The sequence below is a fragment of the Cyprinus carpio genome, chromosome B1, assembly GCF_018340385.1.
Source record: "Cyprinus carpio isolate SPL01 chromosome B1, ASM1834038v1, whole genome shotgun sequence".
In the NCBI taxonomy this organism is placed as follows: Eukaryota; Metazoa; Chordata; class Actinopteri; order Cypriniformes; family Cyprinidae; genus Cyprinus; species Cyprinus carpio.
This window is the reverse complement of record NC_056597.1, coordinates 18,198,611-18,219,578: the sequence shown is the minus strand read 5'-3', so window position 1 is coordinate 18,219,578 and position 20,968 is coordinate 18,198,611. Positions and strand designations below refer to the sequence as shown.

The window sequence follows — 20,968 nt, the reverse complement described above, 5'->3', positions numbered from 1 at the left end:
AATTTCATGTTTCTTTCTCTCTTTCACACCAACCGATAAAGACAGGAAACTTGTTTAATGCAGGAACAAAACTACTTTATTACTTGTGCTTATTATTTATCAATTCAGTAGAAGCACTGCATTATTATGTATATTATTACGAAATGCTAAACACTAAACAAACTAAACTGTACAGTAAACATATAGCTAGTTTAGCCATAGCTTCCTCCTCACACATGATTCACACTTGGAAATTTGGAAGCGTAGTTTAGATGGTCCAAAGAGTTTTCACAATTGTGTAAAATTGTGTTAACTGTTCATGTGCCCATATCTTTAAAAAGGATCTTTCCAATGTCTGAAGGCAGAATTAATGAAATTAAAGCTTGAATTTAACAAAATAAGCAACAGATCAGAGTAAAACGAATTACTGAAAAAGTAATAAATGTAGTGTTCTTGGTTCTATCCACTGGTTGTTGATTCAATTAACCCTCTGAAGTCGATTAACGCCTATACACGTTTTGAGGCATTTTCTCCTGATAACCCCGAAAAGAACTTCAATTACACTTCCAGTTTTGATCGTACAAATAAGAGCAATACATCAATCGAATCTGTAAAGGGTCTACTTTTTTTAGTATACAGACATAATAACAACAAAACTTTGTGCACTTATAAAATAAAGATAACAAACAAGGAGTGCTGTCTGCAGCCTTGGTCTGCGCTGATCTTCATTTACGCGTCATTAAAATGAACTGTAACTCAGTGAATACTCAACGAAGAGACATGAGAGAGATATCTATAGAAAGCCTGACATGTCTACTTTTAAACTAAACATATACACAAACATATACTAAACACATAAAATATTCTGTAATAAAGTAATCCATATGAAAACAACGCGATGTCCATTTTTCACGTCTCCCTTCATTATCTTCTAATGCGACCACGCCCACGCGCCGAGCGCGCTATTCAGATTCTAATGTTTCACTGAAGCGCGCGGCTTGAATACGCCCACACAACAGAAGACAATGCAGCGAGATTGTTCTACAAGTTTTTTTTATTTTACTGTTTGCTTCGCGATGAGAGGAATAAGACATAATTCACCCCAAAAAGATGTGATGTGGGTTGAGGATTTGAGATTTGGATTTCCTCAGAAAAAAAGAATGAAGCACTTTATTCAGCAGAGATCATAAACATGAGTAAGTCTCTTTTTATTTATTTATATACTTGTACTAGTTTTCACATAACATGTAAACATTTTACTAGTAAGACTTTTTCCAAACTATAATTCCTGACTAAATGTATAAACAAGTGAAATATTATGAAGTTTCAATAACAATATACACTACTTTACCATTCAAAAGCTTGTACCATTCAATGCTGTTCTTTCAATTTATCCCCCCTAAAAAACTATTTTTTGTCCATAAAACCAACATTAATAATAATAATAATAATAATAATAATAATAATAATAATAATAATAATAATAATAATGATAACAATAAATGTTTTTTTGTTTTTTTGCAGAAAATAAGATTGTTAAAAGGATTTCTGAAGGATTGTGTGACTGGAGTAATGATGCAAAAAATTCAGCTTTGAAAGTCAGCTTTGATTGTTCCTAATAAACTGTTCAACTGCACTCACAAGTGAATATTAAATTATGTTGTGGGATAATTAAATATATTCTAAATAAACTACAAACATAAAATTATAAACATTTATTTTGTCCTTACATTCTTTCTTGTAACTCTTCCCTCTCAGTCACACAGCTGACTGAATGGCTCATCATTATGCAGCTCATTATGCAGGCCTTTGTCTTCTCAGGTGTGAATTCATGATAGTTGACGCCTACTCGCATATGACTTTTACCAACAAAAACTGTCTTAGAAAATTTAAATCAATATATTGTTTTCTGTGAGTGAGTAAACAAGATGATTTTCACATCATTTAGAAAGAAAAATTCTAGGCTACAAGCTCCAGTTCTCAAAAGTCCCGGGAGGCAATGTTCTGTATGTGTTTTATTGCCTTATTCAAGTGATTTAACATTTTTAGTTTTTAACTAACCACGCATAACATTTTTTTTTTTTTCTCAAAAACACAATCATGTACATACATGCTGCTCACATATTATTATAGCCCAGTTTGTGCTGATTACAGTGAGATTAGACTTTAGCCATTTAGATATTTATAAGAAACTGAAAAAAGCACAAATGTCAGGGCATGACAAAACTTCTCCAGGCCCCAAAAATATCCTTAGACTCCAGAGGGTTAAACTTGAAGTTGATTTTAAGAAAGGGGAGGGGTTTTAGCAGTCTAAATGATTGGAGGAGTCAGACATATGTCACCAGAAAGAAGTTGTTTTACGGGAAGATCAAAAAATGACATCATAATTAAGAGCAAAAAATAAAAAATAAAAAAATAATGTAAACAATCTTGAGTGAATCGTTTACAATAAGATCAATAATTAATCTGAAAACAGTGAACTTTCATTTCATGCCAACTTTTCAGCCAAAATCCAGTTACATATTCTAATAAGTATATAAATCAAACTTTAATCATTGTTCTAGTGGTACATTAAAAAATGGAAATTAATGGAAATTTTAAACAATACATCACCAACTGAGAAAAATATGACCTGAGGCCAGCAGAATCATCAACACGCTCATCTACTTTCACCTCAAAACTTTAAAACACAAACTAGCAAATTACCTCATGGGTGTGAAACTGCTCTTTGACTTCTTCGACAACAGAGGAGATGGGTGGCTGTGCTTGCAAGCCGTCCTCCGCGGAGAGCAGCCAGGTCAGGACCTCCTCCAGGGCACTCTGGTAGCTTTCCAGCTCATTTAGCCCCTGTGGCAGGGGACTGGGGGACGGTCGCAGTTCATCGGTCTTGTCTGGAGACTGCAGGCAGAGAGACAAAAGACAAATGGGTTAGATGATGTATGGATTTAAAAATAATAAAAACATAGAGTTTTTTGTTATTAAATCAAGACTTGCCTAAAGAGCATAAGAGCAATAAGGCGGTAGAAGTGGTTGGCTAATCATGGGTACACACACACGCGTGTAGCTAAAGCCCATAGAGTTCTGGCTGTTTCATCCTCAAAAGCTGGGAGATCTTTAAAGTTAGCCTTCTAATTTTCTTTCCCTGCTTTGGGAAATACCCTCTGTCCTCCTATGTGCATGAGTGAAATGCACTGGTTTACTGATAATATCAGGGTGTTTTCAGATTGAATTTGAAGATTGTGAGGGGCCTCATGGTGTTGAGTTATGATTTAGCACAAGGTTTATTAGTGGTGCTTATGGTATTGCTCATATTTCTACAAATTCCTAACAATAAGTATTCAAATTCGGCATATAACTTGTCATACTATTTGCGCCGTGGACAATAAAAACTCAAATCACACAGCTTGTCGAGAAGAGCTTTTTCTAAGCAACCTTCAGCCTACAATTTTAATCCGACCGACCAGGCAAAAAAATCCCATAGACTGACAGTAACGAAGAGACTTGAGTCATATCTTGGGGACCAAAATATCTTTAGGGTGACTAACCAACCTGAAACTACCCACAACAATATGTTAAAAAACACTCAGAATACTTTCGCAACCACATAGCAAAGTTTTGGCAGCCATCCACAACACCCTAGAGTTTTATACCAGTGTTATTTTAGTATTATTTATATACTATTTATTAATATTTTGAATGTCCTTTTAGTGTCATATTTTTAGTTCACACACACACACACACACACACACACACACACACACACACACACACACACACACACACACACACACACACACATATATATACAGTATATGGTTTTTTATTCAGTTTTTAGAATTTTAGTCCTTCAAATTAAACAGATTTATTTCAGTTACGGATTTTTTTTTTTTTTTACAGTTTAGTTTTTATCTTCATGTTTTTATTTTTTTCAGCTTTATTTCTATCTCCAAATGTAAATTCAGTCAAGACCACTTTCGTCAAATGTATATTTATTATAATAATGTTGCATACAATTAGTGTGGGCTGTATGGTTCTGCTCTGGGCAAATTCCATGCACCTGTCCATGCAGCCATGCCTGAACAGAGTGGGGAGAGCAGCAAGTCGAACCCCCCCGGGTAACAGAACAGATCCAGTAATCATGCATAAATATTACAGTTCACAGTTTAACATGAATTTGTTGTAAACTGGGCAAAATACAGTGTAATTTTTTATTGAAGCTGAAAAAATAAAATAAAATCACAAACAGATATCAGATTATATTACAGGTTCAAGATGATTTGGGGATAGAGGGGGAGTTAGATGTGGTGTGCAACCAGGCTGAATAGGGATTTAAATAGACTGCTGTGATAGGTGTCAAAACTGGATTGGTACATGTCAGAAACAGCTGACTGTCAGCTGATGTAAGTTTGACTGATGTGGCCTGCCTGAACTAAAGCGATGCTCAATTTTTTATGGTTTTAGTTTAAGTTACAAATAACAACACTGTTTTCAGGAGCACCACTCACATTTTCTTCAAACAGAGTTGCCTTATATAGTATCTCAGGAACACACAATGTCATATTCAATCAATGTTTGTATTTTTAAATACTACACAATAAAGTAGATTATTACATTTTCCAAAGAAAATGTGAGTGGTGCTCACAATGCTAGTTTTTTGTGTGTTGTGCTGTGCAGTTGATAGGGTGTTCTGGATGGTTTCATACTTAAAGTCAAAAAAGCCCACACCCAAGTCTCTGAAACATCCCTCAGGTCCCTTCCTCATTGCAAATCTATGGCATTTTTTTTGTTGTCAGTTTTGTTGGCTGCCAGGCCACTACAATACATTTGGAACAAGCTTTTTTAAAGTGTAACAACACTGATATCAGTCTGAGGTCGTTGTACACTAAAAACAAACTACAATGCCTGGCAATGATATGGAAAACCAGCAGTCAACAATGACCAACCTGTGAGGTGAGGAACTTCCTCTGCTGTTCAGGCGTCTTGACGTAGGCAGCTTGAGTGAAGGCATAGCTTTTGAATCGAGGCTTATAAGAGGGAGATGGGCTGCGGACACGACTCTGGGCCACACTGACTGTAATCTAAGAGAGGTACAGAAGACAAGAAAGACTGAAATAAGCGAACAAAAAATGGATGGAAATATTGAAGAGAGTTGAGTGATGGAGCAACGAGCTGGATATGGCAGTGAGAAGGACGATGAGGACGTTGGAATGCAGAGAGGCAAAATTAGATCACAAATTACAAAACATAATTCAATGTCGGCTGGCAAAGTGTGTTGACGAGATAGAGGTACATTCGACATCCTGAGAACGTCTGAAAACATTTTGAAACCAGAGAAGTCTCAGGCTTTCATATTAGACGTATGTGGCGCCAGAGATAATGGGTCCATGCATTACGATTACTGCACACTGTTCAAAACTGTGCGTGTCTATGAGTGTGTGTTCCTCTGACCTGCTGGGAGTAACGCTGTTGGGTTTGAAAGAGGAAGTGCTCCTCCTTGGTTACTGTAGCTCGAGGGAGGGTCTCCACTTCTTGGATGGCCTCCATGCTCACGCCATGGGGCAGCACTTGGAACAGGGAGGTGACGTACATAATGATGGATTTCTTATCTGGATGAGCTGTAGCAACATCTGTGATGGCGAAAAGATATGCCCATGAGTTCAGCAATGACTTAATTGACTTAATTAATCTAACTCCTAGAGGAGACATATGTGAGATTATTAGAGTCTTAGATGAATGTGAGAAACAGAAGATCCCTGCAAACTTTCCTTTGTATTTAAAAGAATGTTGTATGCGTACTACTAATTTTAGGATTGATAAAATTTTTTTTAAAATGTTTTGAAATAAATCTCTTATGCTTACCAAGGTTGCATTTATTTGATCACAAATACAGTAAAAACAGCAATATTGTGAAATATTCTTACAATTAAAATAACTGCTTTCTATTTTAAAATATTTTAAAATGTAATTTATTCTTGTGATGGCAAAGCTGAATTTTCAGCATCATTACACCAGTCTTCAGCGTCACATGATCCTTCAGAAATCATTCTAATATGCTAATACACATTTCTTTGCCTAAACCGCATTGTTCATATAACTGTTATTTAAATTATATATCCATACATGTTCTTTATGGACTTATCCATAGGAAAGAAATATCATGCATATACTGTATATTAGATCGCTTTCTTTTGGATCTGTCCATAGAGAACCAGTCATAAGTGGTACAAGCTCATCTATGAGTTAAACCCCCATGGCATAAATTATGTGATGAAATTCTGTTTTAGATGTTGATGTAACAAGACGTTTCCTCCCATCCAAAAAACTAAACTAAAAAAGCCCTGTCTGTATTAGTCAGAAAAACTTCAAAGCCTAATGTGGGCGAGAAGAAGAAAGGAGGAGGTCATACCCTCAGGGTCCAACAGTCGTTCGATGCCTAAACTCTTCTCCGCAACGTTGAAGGCGTGATCCAGTCTCTCAGTGGCATTATCCTGTTGCTCCACCACACTCCAGTTAAACAGTTCCGGCCTGGCAAAAAAGACAAAGCAGATGATTCCATTAATATAGGATAGTTAATAACTTACATTATTTATCTGTGCACATGCTTGAAATAGCTAAAAGCAGATCGAAACAGCTGGTTCATTACCCAAATGAACTACACAGAAAAATAGAAAAACAATAAGCCATAATCAGCTTCAAAAATTGCTTTAGGCCAAGCCAGTATTCAACCATGCAGTTTATGACCAATGAATATAAGACATTCATTTTCAATCTCATTAGTCGTGAAACCAACGATTTCGGTGATTTTCAAAAAAGCACCCAAAAATAACAACCCCACACACCTGTGGCTGTGAATGAGAGCATTGAAGGCAAAACCATCGGCCCAGCTGCTGGAGAAGTTGACCACATTGAGGTCTTTGTAGTTTTTAGTAGACTGCCTGACCCAACTTAACAGAATCTTTTCACTGTTTGTCTGCTGTAGGTCTGCCATGACATCTTTCATCACATCCTTAACCTGTACGGCAAAGGACAGGATATATACACATTTATCAGAACAGTGGCCTCATAAAGAAGCTAATATTTACAGACAGATTTTATGATTACAATTTTATTAACAGGATAAGCACAACAAAAATGTGTGATAACACTCAGTACATGGTACATATGCTATATGTACAAGGGTAATATCCTGGCTGCATGTGAACCAAGGTAATACCATGGGATTCTTTGAAATGCCTAGGAGTAAATACCAGGTACAAGAATGTGGTAATATATTTGGGTTCTGTATGAGTTTTGAAAGAAGCCCCTTTATTTGATACAAAAATACAATAAAATCATTATTAGTAGAAATATTATTACAATATAAACCCTAACTGTTTTCTATTTGAAATATATTTTAAAATGTAGTTTATTCCTGTAATGGCAAAGCTATTACTCCAGTCTTCAGTGTCACGTGATCCTTCAGAAATCACTATAATATGCTGATTTGGTGCTCAACAAACATTTCTGCTCATTAACAATTTTTAAAACAGTTTTTCAGGGTAATATTAGATAAATAGAATGTTCAAAAGAACAGCATTTATATAAAATAGAAATATTTCCAATATTATAAATGTCTTTACATTCACTTTTGATCAATGTAATGCACCTTTGCTGAATAAAAATATACATTTATTTTAAATAAAACTCTTAATGACCCCAACATTTTTAACAGTGTATAAAGATTTCCATTATGTAGCATTTTAATAACACCATGGCAAACTTAAAAATACCTAGGAGTATGATGTAAATTCCATGGCAAATTAATATGATAGTTGCACTTTTTGAATGAATCTCAATGCAGAAACTACTGACTGAGTCTTAAATGCCCTTATTCCTTTAACCACCACCAACACAAGCTAAAAGAAGATGACATCAGTAGCCCTGAACATAAACCACAGTAGGGCCACCTTATCAGATGAGCAGGAAAAAAACAGAGGAAACGAGTTCCTGTACAGATAAGCACATGACAGTCCACTACAAATGTGCTACATATAAAACCTCTGATAGAATAACATAATGGATGATAAAGGTCCTTTAGTGCTCTACTGTCCTTGAAGGCAAACCAGAAAGATTGTGGGTCTGATTTCACTCTATTGAACCCTCATACCTGCCAGTGGAGAATGATGCTCCAAATCAGCCCCAGGGTCAGTTTATGATTTCCATCTACAATGTCAGCTCCTCCAATGTTCACCAGCTCAACCTAGAAATGGAGTGGATGGGAACGTAAGATCCTTCATTGTACATTATATGACCAGGGATATGTATTAAGACAGTAAACAAGGTCAGTTTTGATTATATGTTGACTTTAAACAAGACAAAGATTAGATACTTCAGCCACATCAGTTTGAGATATCAGCAGTTTGATATTTGCAGGAAAATGACTTCAACCAGACTGTATAATTTGCGACCTTACTTGGCTTTTATTTGGTTCTTCAAACACATATTCAAGCTGTCTGGTTGTTTCACTACTTTTTATCAAGCATAAAATGCTTTTATGTCTGTGAAATGGATAAGTACCATTACCTTATCAAACTGGAAATTTTGCTTCTGCATAGTTTTGTCTTGCATTTATTAAAAAAGCTCAACCGAAACATTGAAATTCCAAAAGCTGTGAACGGTAAAACAGCCAGTTGAAACAATTAGCTCACATTGTTCTTCTGAAGGATCTGCAGGGCCCTGTTAACATTGTTGAGGGAGTGCACTCGAGTGAAACCACGTTCTTTAACCTGCAAATGGGGAATACACTGTATCAGAACTGAACTCTGAGAATCCATTGCAAATGAATTCAACCATTTATGCACTCAGCCTTGTCCAAACACTTAGAAACCAGGAGTATCTTTTCCTTAATAAAAATAGAACAATGAAAGGCATCTCATAATATCACCTCTCAGAGCCAATTAAAGGGATAGTTCACCCCAAAATATAAATTCTGTCACCCTAATGAAAGGGTGGCTGTTATGACCAAAAACAGCAATTACTATGGTAACAGTATACATAACACATACATGCACATAAATTGGCTGTTAATTTAACCACAAAATGAATATTACAGGAGTGCAAATGTTACATTTTCATTCAGTAATAAAATAAAATACATTTTGGTTTGTGAAATAGACCAAAGTGAAATATATACAACATTTTGGGGTTAAATTAACAGCCAATTTATGTACATGTGCTTGTGCATACATTTTGGTCTGTTTCTTTTTCAAAACTATCGTTTGACTTCAGAAGATTTGAAATATATTGCATGAGATGTCTTTACCAATTTTTGATATTTGTCTAATGTTTTTTTTATCCATTATGAAATCCCTATTCAGCATTCATTGTAACTGTATTGAAAACTGTATTCAAATTTTACTTTTGTACTCATGAGTAAATGATGATGAAAAGTGTCATTTTGGGGTGAACTATTCCTTTAATTGCTTATTTTGTAATATGCATATTTCTTTTTTTTTTTTTTTAAGTTATTTTATGGGCTTTTTACGCCTTTTATTGTGATAGGACAGTAGAGAGACGACAGGAAAGTACAGGGAGGAGAGAGGGGAGTGGGATCTGCAAAGGACCTCGAGACGAGAATCGAACTCGGGTCGCCGTGAACGCAGTTGCGCTATATTTTGACACACTAACCACGAGGCTATTGGCATCAACATAATATGCATATTTCAAATTTAAAGCTGGACCTACTATTTCATGGCCAACCAGACCCTCCAGGAGTTCAAGAAGACGTCTGCCATCACACAGGTCAGTGAAGAGGTCATCGATAGGGGGTCTTCCTGTCTGGAGAATAAACAGAACTTAACTTAAAAGTGGAGTATTTGAGGGTGTATATTATCAAAAATAAATATGAATGACAAGATGAGACCTTTAGTTTTGGAACTTCTTTGAAATGAAAAAAAAAAAAAGAATAAAAATACATTCTAAGTTTTCTTTCCCCAAAGCTCTGCCTTTGAAGCAACCACTTCTCTTTCAGTTTGAAGGACAGAGAACTGATGTCCTTCCTCTGTTAACACACTGTAAAAGGACGCTAACAGAGTTACAAAGAGAACGCAGAAACCTCTGTTTTGAAGCACCTAGAACACCTAGAAGCGCAAAACGTCAAAAAATCTAAAGCAAACATTCAAACATTCACACTCACATCCTGACATAGATAAAGGTTAGTGACAAGAATTTGCGCGAGTGTCAATCTTAACTTTTAACCTCAAGATCAAGACTATGTGTAAGTGTGAATCTTAACTTTTAACCTTGATATCAAGCCTGTCTACCTTACATCTCCTCATCCGCCCACCATGTAGTAGGTGGATGAATAGCGACATTTCAGTTTGTATACCTATAACATGCAATTCCAGGATGTAACTGAAAATCGCAGTTTAAAGATTGTCTTAATTGGTTAATCAAAACAAATTTTGCATGATTAAACATTTTTTATATGACATTAAAAGAATAGTTCAACCAAAAATTACAATTCTGTCATCATGTTTGGTTACCAACTTTCAGTGTTACCTTAAAACACAATTAAAAAAATACCTTAGCAAACTGTGAGTTTATCCATTTCGTGAAGGTTTTCTTTTGAACATCTTCTCTTTCATCTGAAAATGAGAGAGAACACTGTCAATACTAACCAGTTAAGGTTAAACTATTAAAATTTCATTTAAAAAAAAGAAAGCTAATATCAAACAAATCGTAGTCATTAAGAAATGTAAAGCTTTACAGCTACATAACATCATCAAAGAAACTATAAGTGATTAAAGTAGCTACTGGCAAATAAGAATAAAGTCCACCGTGATCAATGGGACGCATTCACTCTGTTGTGGCATTTGATATAAGGAAGGTTAAATACAAAGAGACTATGAGCAAAAAGCCCCTGAAAGACCTGAGAATGGTTTGAGGGTATATACAGATCAATGGTCAGCTGGCATTCAAAAGAAGATTACTTCTGAGAGACCGAGGGTTTAGATCAGGCAAGCTTTACAAACACAATGACTGAGTGGGGTGAAAAATTGATCAGGAAAGCCAAAGAACCTGCTTAGAAATTTCTCTATTATTCCTATTCATTTCTAAGACACAGGATACTAAATTGCAAACAAGCAATTGTAAGTTGTTTGTTTGTAAAAGTCCTCTTTTTGGTTGCCTCACTCAAAGCCGCCCACAAATAAAGACAACTGTTGATAAAATGCCAGAAAGCCAATCTTGTATTCGTAAAGAGAATGAAAGAATTGTCGGGTGTTGGGAACATTAAAAATCAATCAGTACAAAGAATATTTAGCTTTCATATCACATTAAAAGCTTGTGTTGTTCCCCGCTCTAATATTCTCCAATTACTTTGATTCGGATCTCTGTGAGTTTGAGATTGATTACAAAAGTTTAATTCTTATCTAGTGGCCCTGATGATATTAAAGCGAGAGTTCATGCCTATAATGAAAACTCTGTCATCTCTTCTCATCTTGGCATGGAGCACAAAAGGAGTTATCTAGCAAAGGTGGTCCTTGCTCTCCACCCACTTTCACTGGAAAAGAACAGCTTGGACGCTCTGCAAAATATCTCATTTTGTGCTCCTCGCAAGAAAACAAGTCATGCTGATTTGGCAGCAGTGTCATGTTTGGGCAACTATCTCTTTAATACCTTTCAGAACAGCCATGGAATCGTTAAGAAAGAGTAAGTATTGTTTTGATATTTCCTTGTACACAAAAAGCACTGGGTGGTGAATCACAAGCTTTCCAGAGTCAGCGTGGATGACAGCTTTTTCATGCATAATTGATTTTAAGCTTCCAGTTGTTTTTGCCACCATCGCAATAATCATCATGAAATGGGTAGTTTCAGTTCATTGTTCCCATTGGTCAGCCTACACTTCAGCTGACTGCATAATCACAGTAGCATGGCTCAGATTTGTTTCACGCCTGAATGCACCATGCCATGCTTATAATCGCAATAACACACGCTCTCACACGGTTTTGCTGTAATAATATGACAGAAGAGTAAACAGCTCTGAAAAAGATTAAATCAGTTCCAAAGATCTAAAAATATATTGTTAAATAGACTATAAATATAATAAAAGAAAACAAATAATGTGTATTAACAATACGTTTTCACATACCTTTTCTTTCTACAAATTGTATTATTATTTTTAATCATATTATTATTTTATAATTTTTTTTCCTGTCACAGGATAAAAAAGGTAATTGTGACTTTGTATTTGACAAATAAATTTTTTTCCTATACCATTCTGTGAATTTTTCTCAGAATTGTGAGAATATAAACTAGAAATTGAGAAAAAAAATACAGAAATGCAAGATTTAAACCCGCAATCGTGAGAAAAAAAAACAAAAACAAAAAAACAAGGTAAATCAGATTTTTTTCCCCTCAAATCCGGCTTGTTTTTTCCCCCCAATTCTGACTTATTTTCTCAGAATTCTGAGTTTACATCTTGCAATCCTATTTTTATTGTTTCCACCACAAAATAAAAATAATAAAGGTAATTTCCTTTTATCTGACTTTTTTTTTCTTCTCACAATTGCCAGATTTTATCTTTCAATTTTGACTTTCCTTCTCAGAATTACACCTTTACAATTCTCAGAATTACTAGAAAGAAGTCCAAATTGGTAGATAAAAAGGTCAATAGTTTCTGCTATCCCATGCAGATCACATTTTTGGTTCCTGAAAGCCATTCCATTTCCATTTATCATGTCCGAGGCTCATTTGAGCTCTTTACTGTAGAGAATGGTGACTTGTAAAGGCATCTCAACACCGCAAAAAGCACCAATTATGAACTATTCTTATCGTGGATCAATAATTTCTGGAACAAATCAGATATCTCTTAATGTTCCATAATGCCAAAAGTCATTCCTTTACTTGATTACCACAATCCGCTTCAATTAGGCTGTCAACCCCCTTGACAAACTGTGCAGAATACAGCAGCTCCGCACAAAGGAAAAGCTGATTACTCTAAGTCTTTTGCTGCAAAGGAAACCTTCACATTATCTTACAGTATTATTGATATTGATCTACAAAGCTCTAAATTAGCTGCTTTTAAAAGCTCAGGATTTGACAGGGAAATTATATTTCTGCCTTCTTCAGGTTTGAAAACACAACAGGGTAGACGACATCCCGCAGTGTCCCTTCACAAACTGAATATCGAATGCCTAAACTTTAAGACATAATTCATTACCACATTAATATGCTGTAATTCTAGATGGTTGGATGGCTCATTTGCTATTAAACAAAAACTAATCTGCACCATAAAACACTCCAAAATTTAAATTCTGTCATTATGTACTCACCCTTCCAAAAGTGCATGTCTTTCTTTTTAACACTAAAGCAAAACGTCAGAGCTGTTTTCCTCCATAGTTTGAAAGTGAATGGTGATCAGGTGCTGTCAAGCACCAAAAATTATCACCATAAAACTATCATAAAAGTAGTCCATATGACATGCATGCTATATTTCAAGTTTTCTGAAGCCATACAATAACTTTGTGTTAGAAACAGCTGTGGCCAACATTCACTTTCATTATATGGAAGAGAGCAGAAGGACATTATGCTATAAATAACTCCTTTTGTGTTCCAGGGAAGAAAGAAATGGGTTTCAAAAGACTTGAGGGTGAGTAAATTATGACAGAATTTTTAAGTTCATTTAGATGGAACCAAATTAAACACATTGTAGGTTAGCTGACATAACGTCTTTCGCAGAGCGCTCTCAATGCATTACGGATTCATGAAAAAGAGTGTGAACAAAGATCTGTCAACAAAGCTGAAGATCGATGTTTTGAAAAGCAGAGGTGTTAAACTCCTTGCGTGATGTCCTCCTGTCACAATATGCAATTGTAATCAACAGCCCATAACAGTTGTTTTGCCTGGTTGTGACAATTATCATTTCTGAAACACCCTGATAATAATGTTCTGCAATGAAAAGGAATTTAGCCTTGGCTCTGTAGGTGATAACAGCAAGTTTAAAGGGGTCATCAGATGCCCATTTCCCACAAGTTGATATGATTCTTTAGGGTCTTAATGAAAAGTCTGTTTGTTTGGTTAAAATATCACAATGGTAGTGTAAAAAATATTTTTTGTCAAAAACAGTTTTTTTCAGAGCAAGCCGTTTTGTAGCATTTTTCTTTAAATGTTAATTAGCTCTGCTGACCCCGCCCCTCTCTTCCTAGCTGCTCTCAGAGAGACTGTTTACTTTAGCTGCATTCATCGTGAAACTTGCTAATTAGTACATCATTAGGAAAGGCGATTTGCAAAGATTCATTAAAAATACTCACTTTTTCTGTAGGTGAAGCTGAACCACGAATGATTCACGCGAAGATAGACGCAATTAGGTAGATCGGGGGCGCATTCCCTTCATGAAACAAATGTAATCCACTGCGTCTTCATCGGCTTAGATGTTGGGAGTAAATGACGACTGCTATGTTCATTATTACATCCAACAACAAAACACCTCAATCACTTAGGAAACATTCTTGTCTACATCTGCTCTGGCGGTAAAACAATGGCGGACTGATGACATCTCACTCAGGGCGGGTCTAAGTTAAGACGCCAGTCCAGTCTGTGCTGAAACGCTACTGTCAATCAAACTGTTGTGGGAGGGGCCTGCCAACACACATTTCAACTAGTAAAAGTGCACGTAGCATCCGATGACCCCTTTATAAAAAGAACCCAAATGGGCTAAGCATTATTCAATACAAAACAAAAGCCAATAAAACTCATACATTTGAAAATGCAATTGGACAACTTTATAAAACTGCTGGAAATTAATGGTGCAAATATGCATTTACAAAAAATTGGAAGAACTGTAGACAAATATAACATGTATATTAAAAAAAGTGTGTGTGTGTGTGTGAGAGAGTGTGTGTGTGTGTGTGTGTGTATATATATATATATATATATATATATATATAATGTGAGTGTGTGTATATATAGAGAGAGAATAAACACTGATATTTTAGCAGTAGTGGTGTTCATAACCAATTTGGCAACCAGAATTATGAGAAATTAACCCTGAGTTATCGTCATTCTAAATACAGCTTTTAACCCCAGGATAAGGAATGTTACACACTTGCAGTTCAGAGGTGGCGCTTAATTTCACCCGGGTTAGGAAACCCTGCTTTAGGACCACAGGGTTATACCACTTTTACAGCATCAACCACTGTCATGTGGTGCCAAATGTGAAAAGGTGGTGTTAGAATGTTCCTAAAATATGCTCCAAGAATGTTTTTCTAACGATCCCATTAAGTTTTGCACAATCCTAGAACTTTTAAACGGGTCACGTGCTGCATTCATCCAATCAATGACACTTATACCCACATGAACGTTAAACCAGGGTGTACAAAGTACAGTGTTGGGAAGGTTACTTTGGCAATGTAATAGGTTATAGATTACAAGTTACCCTATTTCAAATGTAATAAGTAGTGTAATTATTTTATTATTACATTTGCTTACTTTCTGATTACTTTTCTAAATTTTTAATGAATGTTTTCAACTGTTAATCATTTCCATACATTTAAACCAGGCAGGGTTAACATTACAGTAGTACTCTTGTAGAACACTGACTATTGACAGGACTCAAAATCCTTCATCACTAAACAAAATCAGACTTTAGCACCTCTGTAAAATCATAACAAGGAATAGTTTTGTTGCTATGATACTGTTTTTGAAATAAAATCTTTGCGGAAACACTGGCATAACAGTGCCTCGAAAAAAAAAAAAACAGTTAACAGTTCATTTAAAAAATAAAGCATATAACCCCAAATAAAATAGTTATTGAAGAAGCATGCGTCCTAAACTTCTGAAACGTGTCTCATATTTTAGCACAGTCAGCGCAATTTAGGAAAGAAAACAATTAAATCTCTGTGTGTGTGAGAAAATATTCAGATGTAACCCCCTTTGTAATAGTTAACATTTTCATAAGTAACTGTAATTTAACAACATGTGTTTTCTCAGTAACTGTAACAGATTAGTTACATATTTTGTAATTAAATTATGTTACATGTAACTAGCTACTCCCCAACACTGAAAATGTGTAAATCAGTTTATAAAAACCCAGGATTAACTGTAAATCCCAGGTAAAGTATAGGAAGTGAAACGTGAAACAAGATAACCCAGGATTCCTTTACTCGGGATTTGACCCAAGGTTAACCATTTCAAGTGTGAAAAGCCCTAAACAGTTAAAGGTCCCAACGACTCCACAATCTACAAAAACTGATCTTGCAATGCAGATCATTTAATGAAATTATGAGACCATGATAATGTAGCCTAGCCTATAAATGCATGCATGCATATTTTTGTTATTCATTTATCAGTTACAGTATAATACAGATTTTAATTTATCTATAGATGTTGAGAGATAAAAAATAGCATCAAATACTAGCTATGGGAGTGATTAGAAGACTGTGACTAGAAGGAATAATAAAGTATAAATAAATAAATAAATAAATCTATAGAGCCCGGTCTGGCAGACAGATTAATGTGTGCAGACGGACAGGAGAATGAAAGCATTGCTTGCCATTGATCGGAGGCGTGACTCCAGGCAGGTGGCAGCTGCTGCTGGATTATATCCGCCCTTGTGCAAATAGGATGATGGGGTGACGGGCTTGAGCCGAAGCTAACGGGCAAATACAAAAACGCTGGACGCACACACCTGCTTTTAGCCGCCTAATCTCAGCACACACATCCGAGGCAAGACAGTATTCACAGATTACAGCCATATGTTTTCCACCACAGCCACCTCTCAATTTACAAGCGCAAACCCAAATGTTTCGAAGAGCCTGGAAACACTCCGTGTCTATATGACAACCGCGCGTGTAGTTTAAACAGCAGCGACTACCACCAAACTTTCTCTCGCATTCGTCTATAAAATCACGACTGATTACAAAGCGCGCACATTTAGCCGTCAACTAGTAACGCGTACGAGAAACAACGAAAGACACCCGTCCACGCGTAATTAACAACAAAACAAAATTTTCCATGCGTGAGAACAGATCCCGTTATAGACAAGACGCACCCGGCTGGAGGATCCATTGTTAAATCTGGTTAAATCTTACGTGACACGCCGTAATAAAAGCCGTCAACGGACGAATAGTCACCTCACCCTAGAAGAGTATTTCAGCATGATGATTCAATCTTACCTAAATAAGCATTTTACACCATAACAAACGCAACTCTTTCCCCCGTAATGGGTTTTGGAGTCGCAGGCAGCCGCGTTTGTGGTGTGTGTCCGTTACCTGTGTATGTAACGTTAAACACAGCGAGCGCAGTTTGATTCTCCGGTTTCCTTGCTGTTAAACACACTCGTCCATGCCTAAAGCCGAAGATGATTTGGTGAAGGAACTGTGGGTGGACACTTTTGCCGCTTTATTTTCTCGTACTCCCTCACTTGGGTGCAGTTATAGCTCTGCTGTGATCCGCTGATACCGGCAGGTGTAGGCTAACGGTGTTCTGGCACGCCGGCTGCTGACTAACCTTACAGCTCTGGGAACGATAGTAGCCACCCGAGAGGGATCGATATCACAAGGATACAATGAACAACTTTATTAAACTTGTTTGTGCTAGAATGTAGGCTAATTACTTACGTAAGCAGGGTGCCGATAATAATGAATACGTTTCAATTCGAGTTCCTTACATTTCAGTAAACAGGAAAGTTGAACTGCAAGTTAGTCAGCGCACAAATTCGTTTAATAGACGCTCGCGAACAGAAATCGCGGTAACCATAGAAACAGTAGAGCGTTTCATCACTTTCGGATTGGAATGCGCAGAGAACGCATAACATCAACATAAAACACTGTCATTATTTATCTAGCCTGTTCTAAGTATTACAAATAAACCACAAAACATTAGGAGTTTGTTTGAAAAGTCTTTGTAAGGAAAGATAGCCTATCTGATGGTTAGCTTGTACTAAAATATAATTTTGTTCGCTGAGGACGAACCTCAAACGAGAGCTCGCTCAAATTTTTCTTTTTAAAACCCTTGAAAAAGAACCGTGAAAGTCATTGTAGCCAATTACCACACTGAATAATGGGTAATTAGTATGAAATTATTTTCTGTAGACTTTAATTACAAGTCGGACATTTAGAAAATAAACTGCACTGTTAAAAGAGCCACCGTTTACTGGTGTCCGTTCTCATCTCCTGTAGGCTAATATGCCTGGGGTCTATTAAAAATGGATGAATTCAACAGTGGTCTGAAATGGGCCATTTCATGTTTTTGTGCAGTTGGTGGCACATCTCACATAAAGTCATGAGACTCAGAACATCACCATGCCATCTGTACATCTGCCAGAGAAATCCTAAATAAATAACAGTCCATGCTTGTAATCCATTCTTGTGAGATTAAAAAAAAAAAAAAACTGATCCCACTGTCCAATGGAGAGAATGATTTTTGTATGTCTCTTGGAAGAGCATTGTGTACAGTATTGTGGTACTGAAAAAAAAGCAGAGCATAATCATATTTGCTCCAGAAAATATCTATATTTTTATCTCATCAGTAGTTTCTTTCTCCTAATGTAATAAGTTTGCACTGTATATTGCTCTGCTAAATTTTTACTTGCTATTGAGGTAAACAGAAGCAGATATAAGTTGCAGCAGACTTGAATCATATGAGGACAAAAATAAGAATCAAAATACAGGTTGCTGTCTTTAAAAGATAGACTTTTCATCATACCATCATTCAATATCGAAAAGATCTCAGTTAAACATTTATTCACACATCAAAACATGTCTGCTATGCTTCTCATTTAGAGACCGACCATATATACGTGCAGTATTTAATGTAGGCTACTAGTTGTTATTTGAATTTTTAAAATGCCAAACAGGGGTGGAGATCTCATTTCAATATCATTTTTCTTCACCCCTGATGCCAACCACTGCTTATTTGATGAATAACTGAAGTAAAGAGTGAACGGCAAATGTCAAAAAAGCCTCCAGGGCTTTAAAACGCACCCTGATAGAGAGGAGTAAACACCTAAAGTTCAGAAAGTATTTCAGTTCAAAACTTCAGCATTTATATCTGTTCACTCCTCATTGTAAATTGAGAAGATACTGGAGACACCCTTGGGGATTCTTCAGAATGCCACCCATGTTGGCAGTCAAAAAATAATACTTGTTTGGTATATCCTCAAGTATTGATCGAAATTAGAAAAAAAAAAGTCATTTATTCATAGATTTAATTGCAAACAGTTTCTCAGTAATCCCATCATAAAATAAAAATACTTTTGCTGCATTTAAAATGTAGACATTTCTTGAGAATACAATACTCGAGGCATCTTTTTTTCAGTGCATGCTTCTCTGGTTATGTAATGAAAAAATGATCAGAGGTCTCCAGTGACTGAGTTTGCTAAGAGAGATGTTCAAGAGATCTGAATGATGTTTTCAGCAGAAATTGCTCAATACTGCCTTACAGTGGCAGCTCACACCGAATTATATCTTCTACAGTATATATATTCCCATTAAATCCAAAAATAGAAACACCAGTACTATTGACTGTCCCTGATTAATGCCTAATATAGAAATACTTATATTATTCCCTGCCCCTATATCCTCACAAGGAAAAAACAGCTTTTTATTATCATAATTTTGCAGTAATATTTGATTATTAAAAAGGCTTTAATATCAACATTTTGACAGCTTGCATAAAACATTTTATACTCTTTGATAAAATGTGCTCTTTGGAGTATGCAAAGCAGAAAACTTGGTTATTTCGAGAATTTCTTAAAGTCAGAAGATTCTATGGCAGATGTCAACATGTCAGTCACTCCTGCAGGCCTCATGCAGTGGTATACCACAAAAACAGAATGGATACTATGAGCAGAAGATAGAGTTGCAATCTCAAATTGTCCCAGGAGTCAAACTGTCGCGTCCAACTGTAAAAATGGCACTGAATACCAGGAGCCTCAGAAGGGTTCAGTAACGCATTTAAAATAAGATATTAGCATACACAAAATAAATAAACAAGTGCTCCAATCAGGACCAATAGGACTTTAGAGCCAAGAATAGCTTCAAGTTCCATTAAAAAAAAAAAAATGTTTTGGGTGATTAATAATAATAAAACATTCAGGTAATTTCCCCCAAAATCAGAAGGCTAATAATATTTTCATGAAGATAATTAATAAAAAAAATATATATATATATCTACTTACAAACATAAATAATCTTCCAAACATATTTCTGTCTGAGATTGTATATTAAAGAATATTTATCTCCAAATGTATCTTTATCACAAGCATGCATGCATACATGCATGCATAAATAGTCAGTTTTCATTATACAAAATATAGTGTCTTATGTCTTTTAATTTTGGGGTGAAGTATGACTCAGATATTACAGCTTTTGTGAAATTTACCCTTCTACAGTCTAGAAAACCATTTATATACTGGTGCTTTAGAGAAATCATACATTTTGAAGAAGCCATCAGAAGAACCAAAAATGTAACAAAAAAGATTTTCAGTTTCTATACAGCCTACCCATGAATGAAAGCTTCAAAAATTGGTTTAAATGACCAATGTATGGCGTGATTTAGGACAGATAACAGATGTTCTCAGAGGTTTACTGTAATGTTTGTGTCCCGTGGCTGCTTATCAGGCTGTTGACTCATTTGCCTACTTTCTCCTAAATTTCCCTGCTGATCATAAACACACTCGCACAGAAAACACAAGAGAAAGAGTCTTCTGCCAGCAAAACAACACACAGCCAACAACAACATGCTAAATCTCCAACAAGGAACTCTGAAACCCAACACCAGGCAGCTGCAACTATTTCAAGCTCTTTAAGACCTGTCCTATTTCCACCAGAGAGCATTTATAGATCACTCATGATCCCTACTGAATACAGCATGACAGTGATGAAAAAAAATAGATGTGAACTCATTCAGGGTGGAGCATAAGCCAGAAATTAGTTTTCAAGTTGGATTGTTCAAAGTTTAATAGTAAATGTCTGATCTGAGTAACAAAATGAACAGACACACAATGAAA

The 20,968-nt window shown here is 35.9% G+C and overlaps 1 protein-coding gene across 10 annotated transcripts in view; it reads right to left on the bottom strand.

Annotated features, from left to right (window-relative positions):
- Window positions 1-20,968, bottom strand: part of LOC109093772 (dystrophin-like) — a 101,045-nt gene that overhangs the window by 79,460 nt on the left and 617 nt on the right. For 9 of the 10 annotated variants that reach the window (XR_006153743.1, XM_042716851.1, XM_042716849.1 and 6 more), the window contains exons 2-10: window positions 10,543-10,604; window positions 9,703-9,795; window positions 8,667-8,744; window positions 8,126-8,218; window positions 6,819-6,991; window positions 6,386-6,504; window positions 5,428-5,606; window positions 4,923-5,057; window positions 2,686-2,877 (exon numbers count right to left, since the gene is read on the bottom strand). Coding sequence is in view for 9 of the 10 variants with exons in the window: in XM_042716851.1 (XP_042572785.1) it covers window positions 2,686-2,877; window positions 4,923-5,057; window positions 5,428-5,606; window positions 6,386-6,504; window positions 6,819-6,991; window positions 8,126-8,218; window positions 8,667-8,744; window positions 9,703-9,795; window positions 10,543-10,604 (1,124 nt within the window). In the remaining variant the exon portion in view is untranslated. Of the gene's footprint in view, window positions 1-2,685; window positions 2,878-4,922; window positions 5,058-5,427; window positions 5,607-6,385; window positions 6,505-6,818; window positions 6,992-8,125; window positions 8,219-8,666; window positions 8,745-9,702; window positions 9,796-10,542; window positions 10,605-17,228; window positions 17,309-20,968 lie in introns of those variants that run through there. The other variant, XM_042716850.1, reaches the window with a different exon arrangement.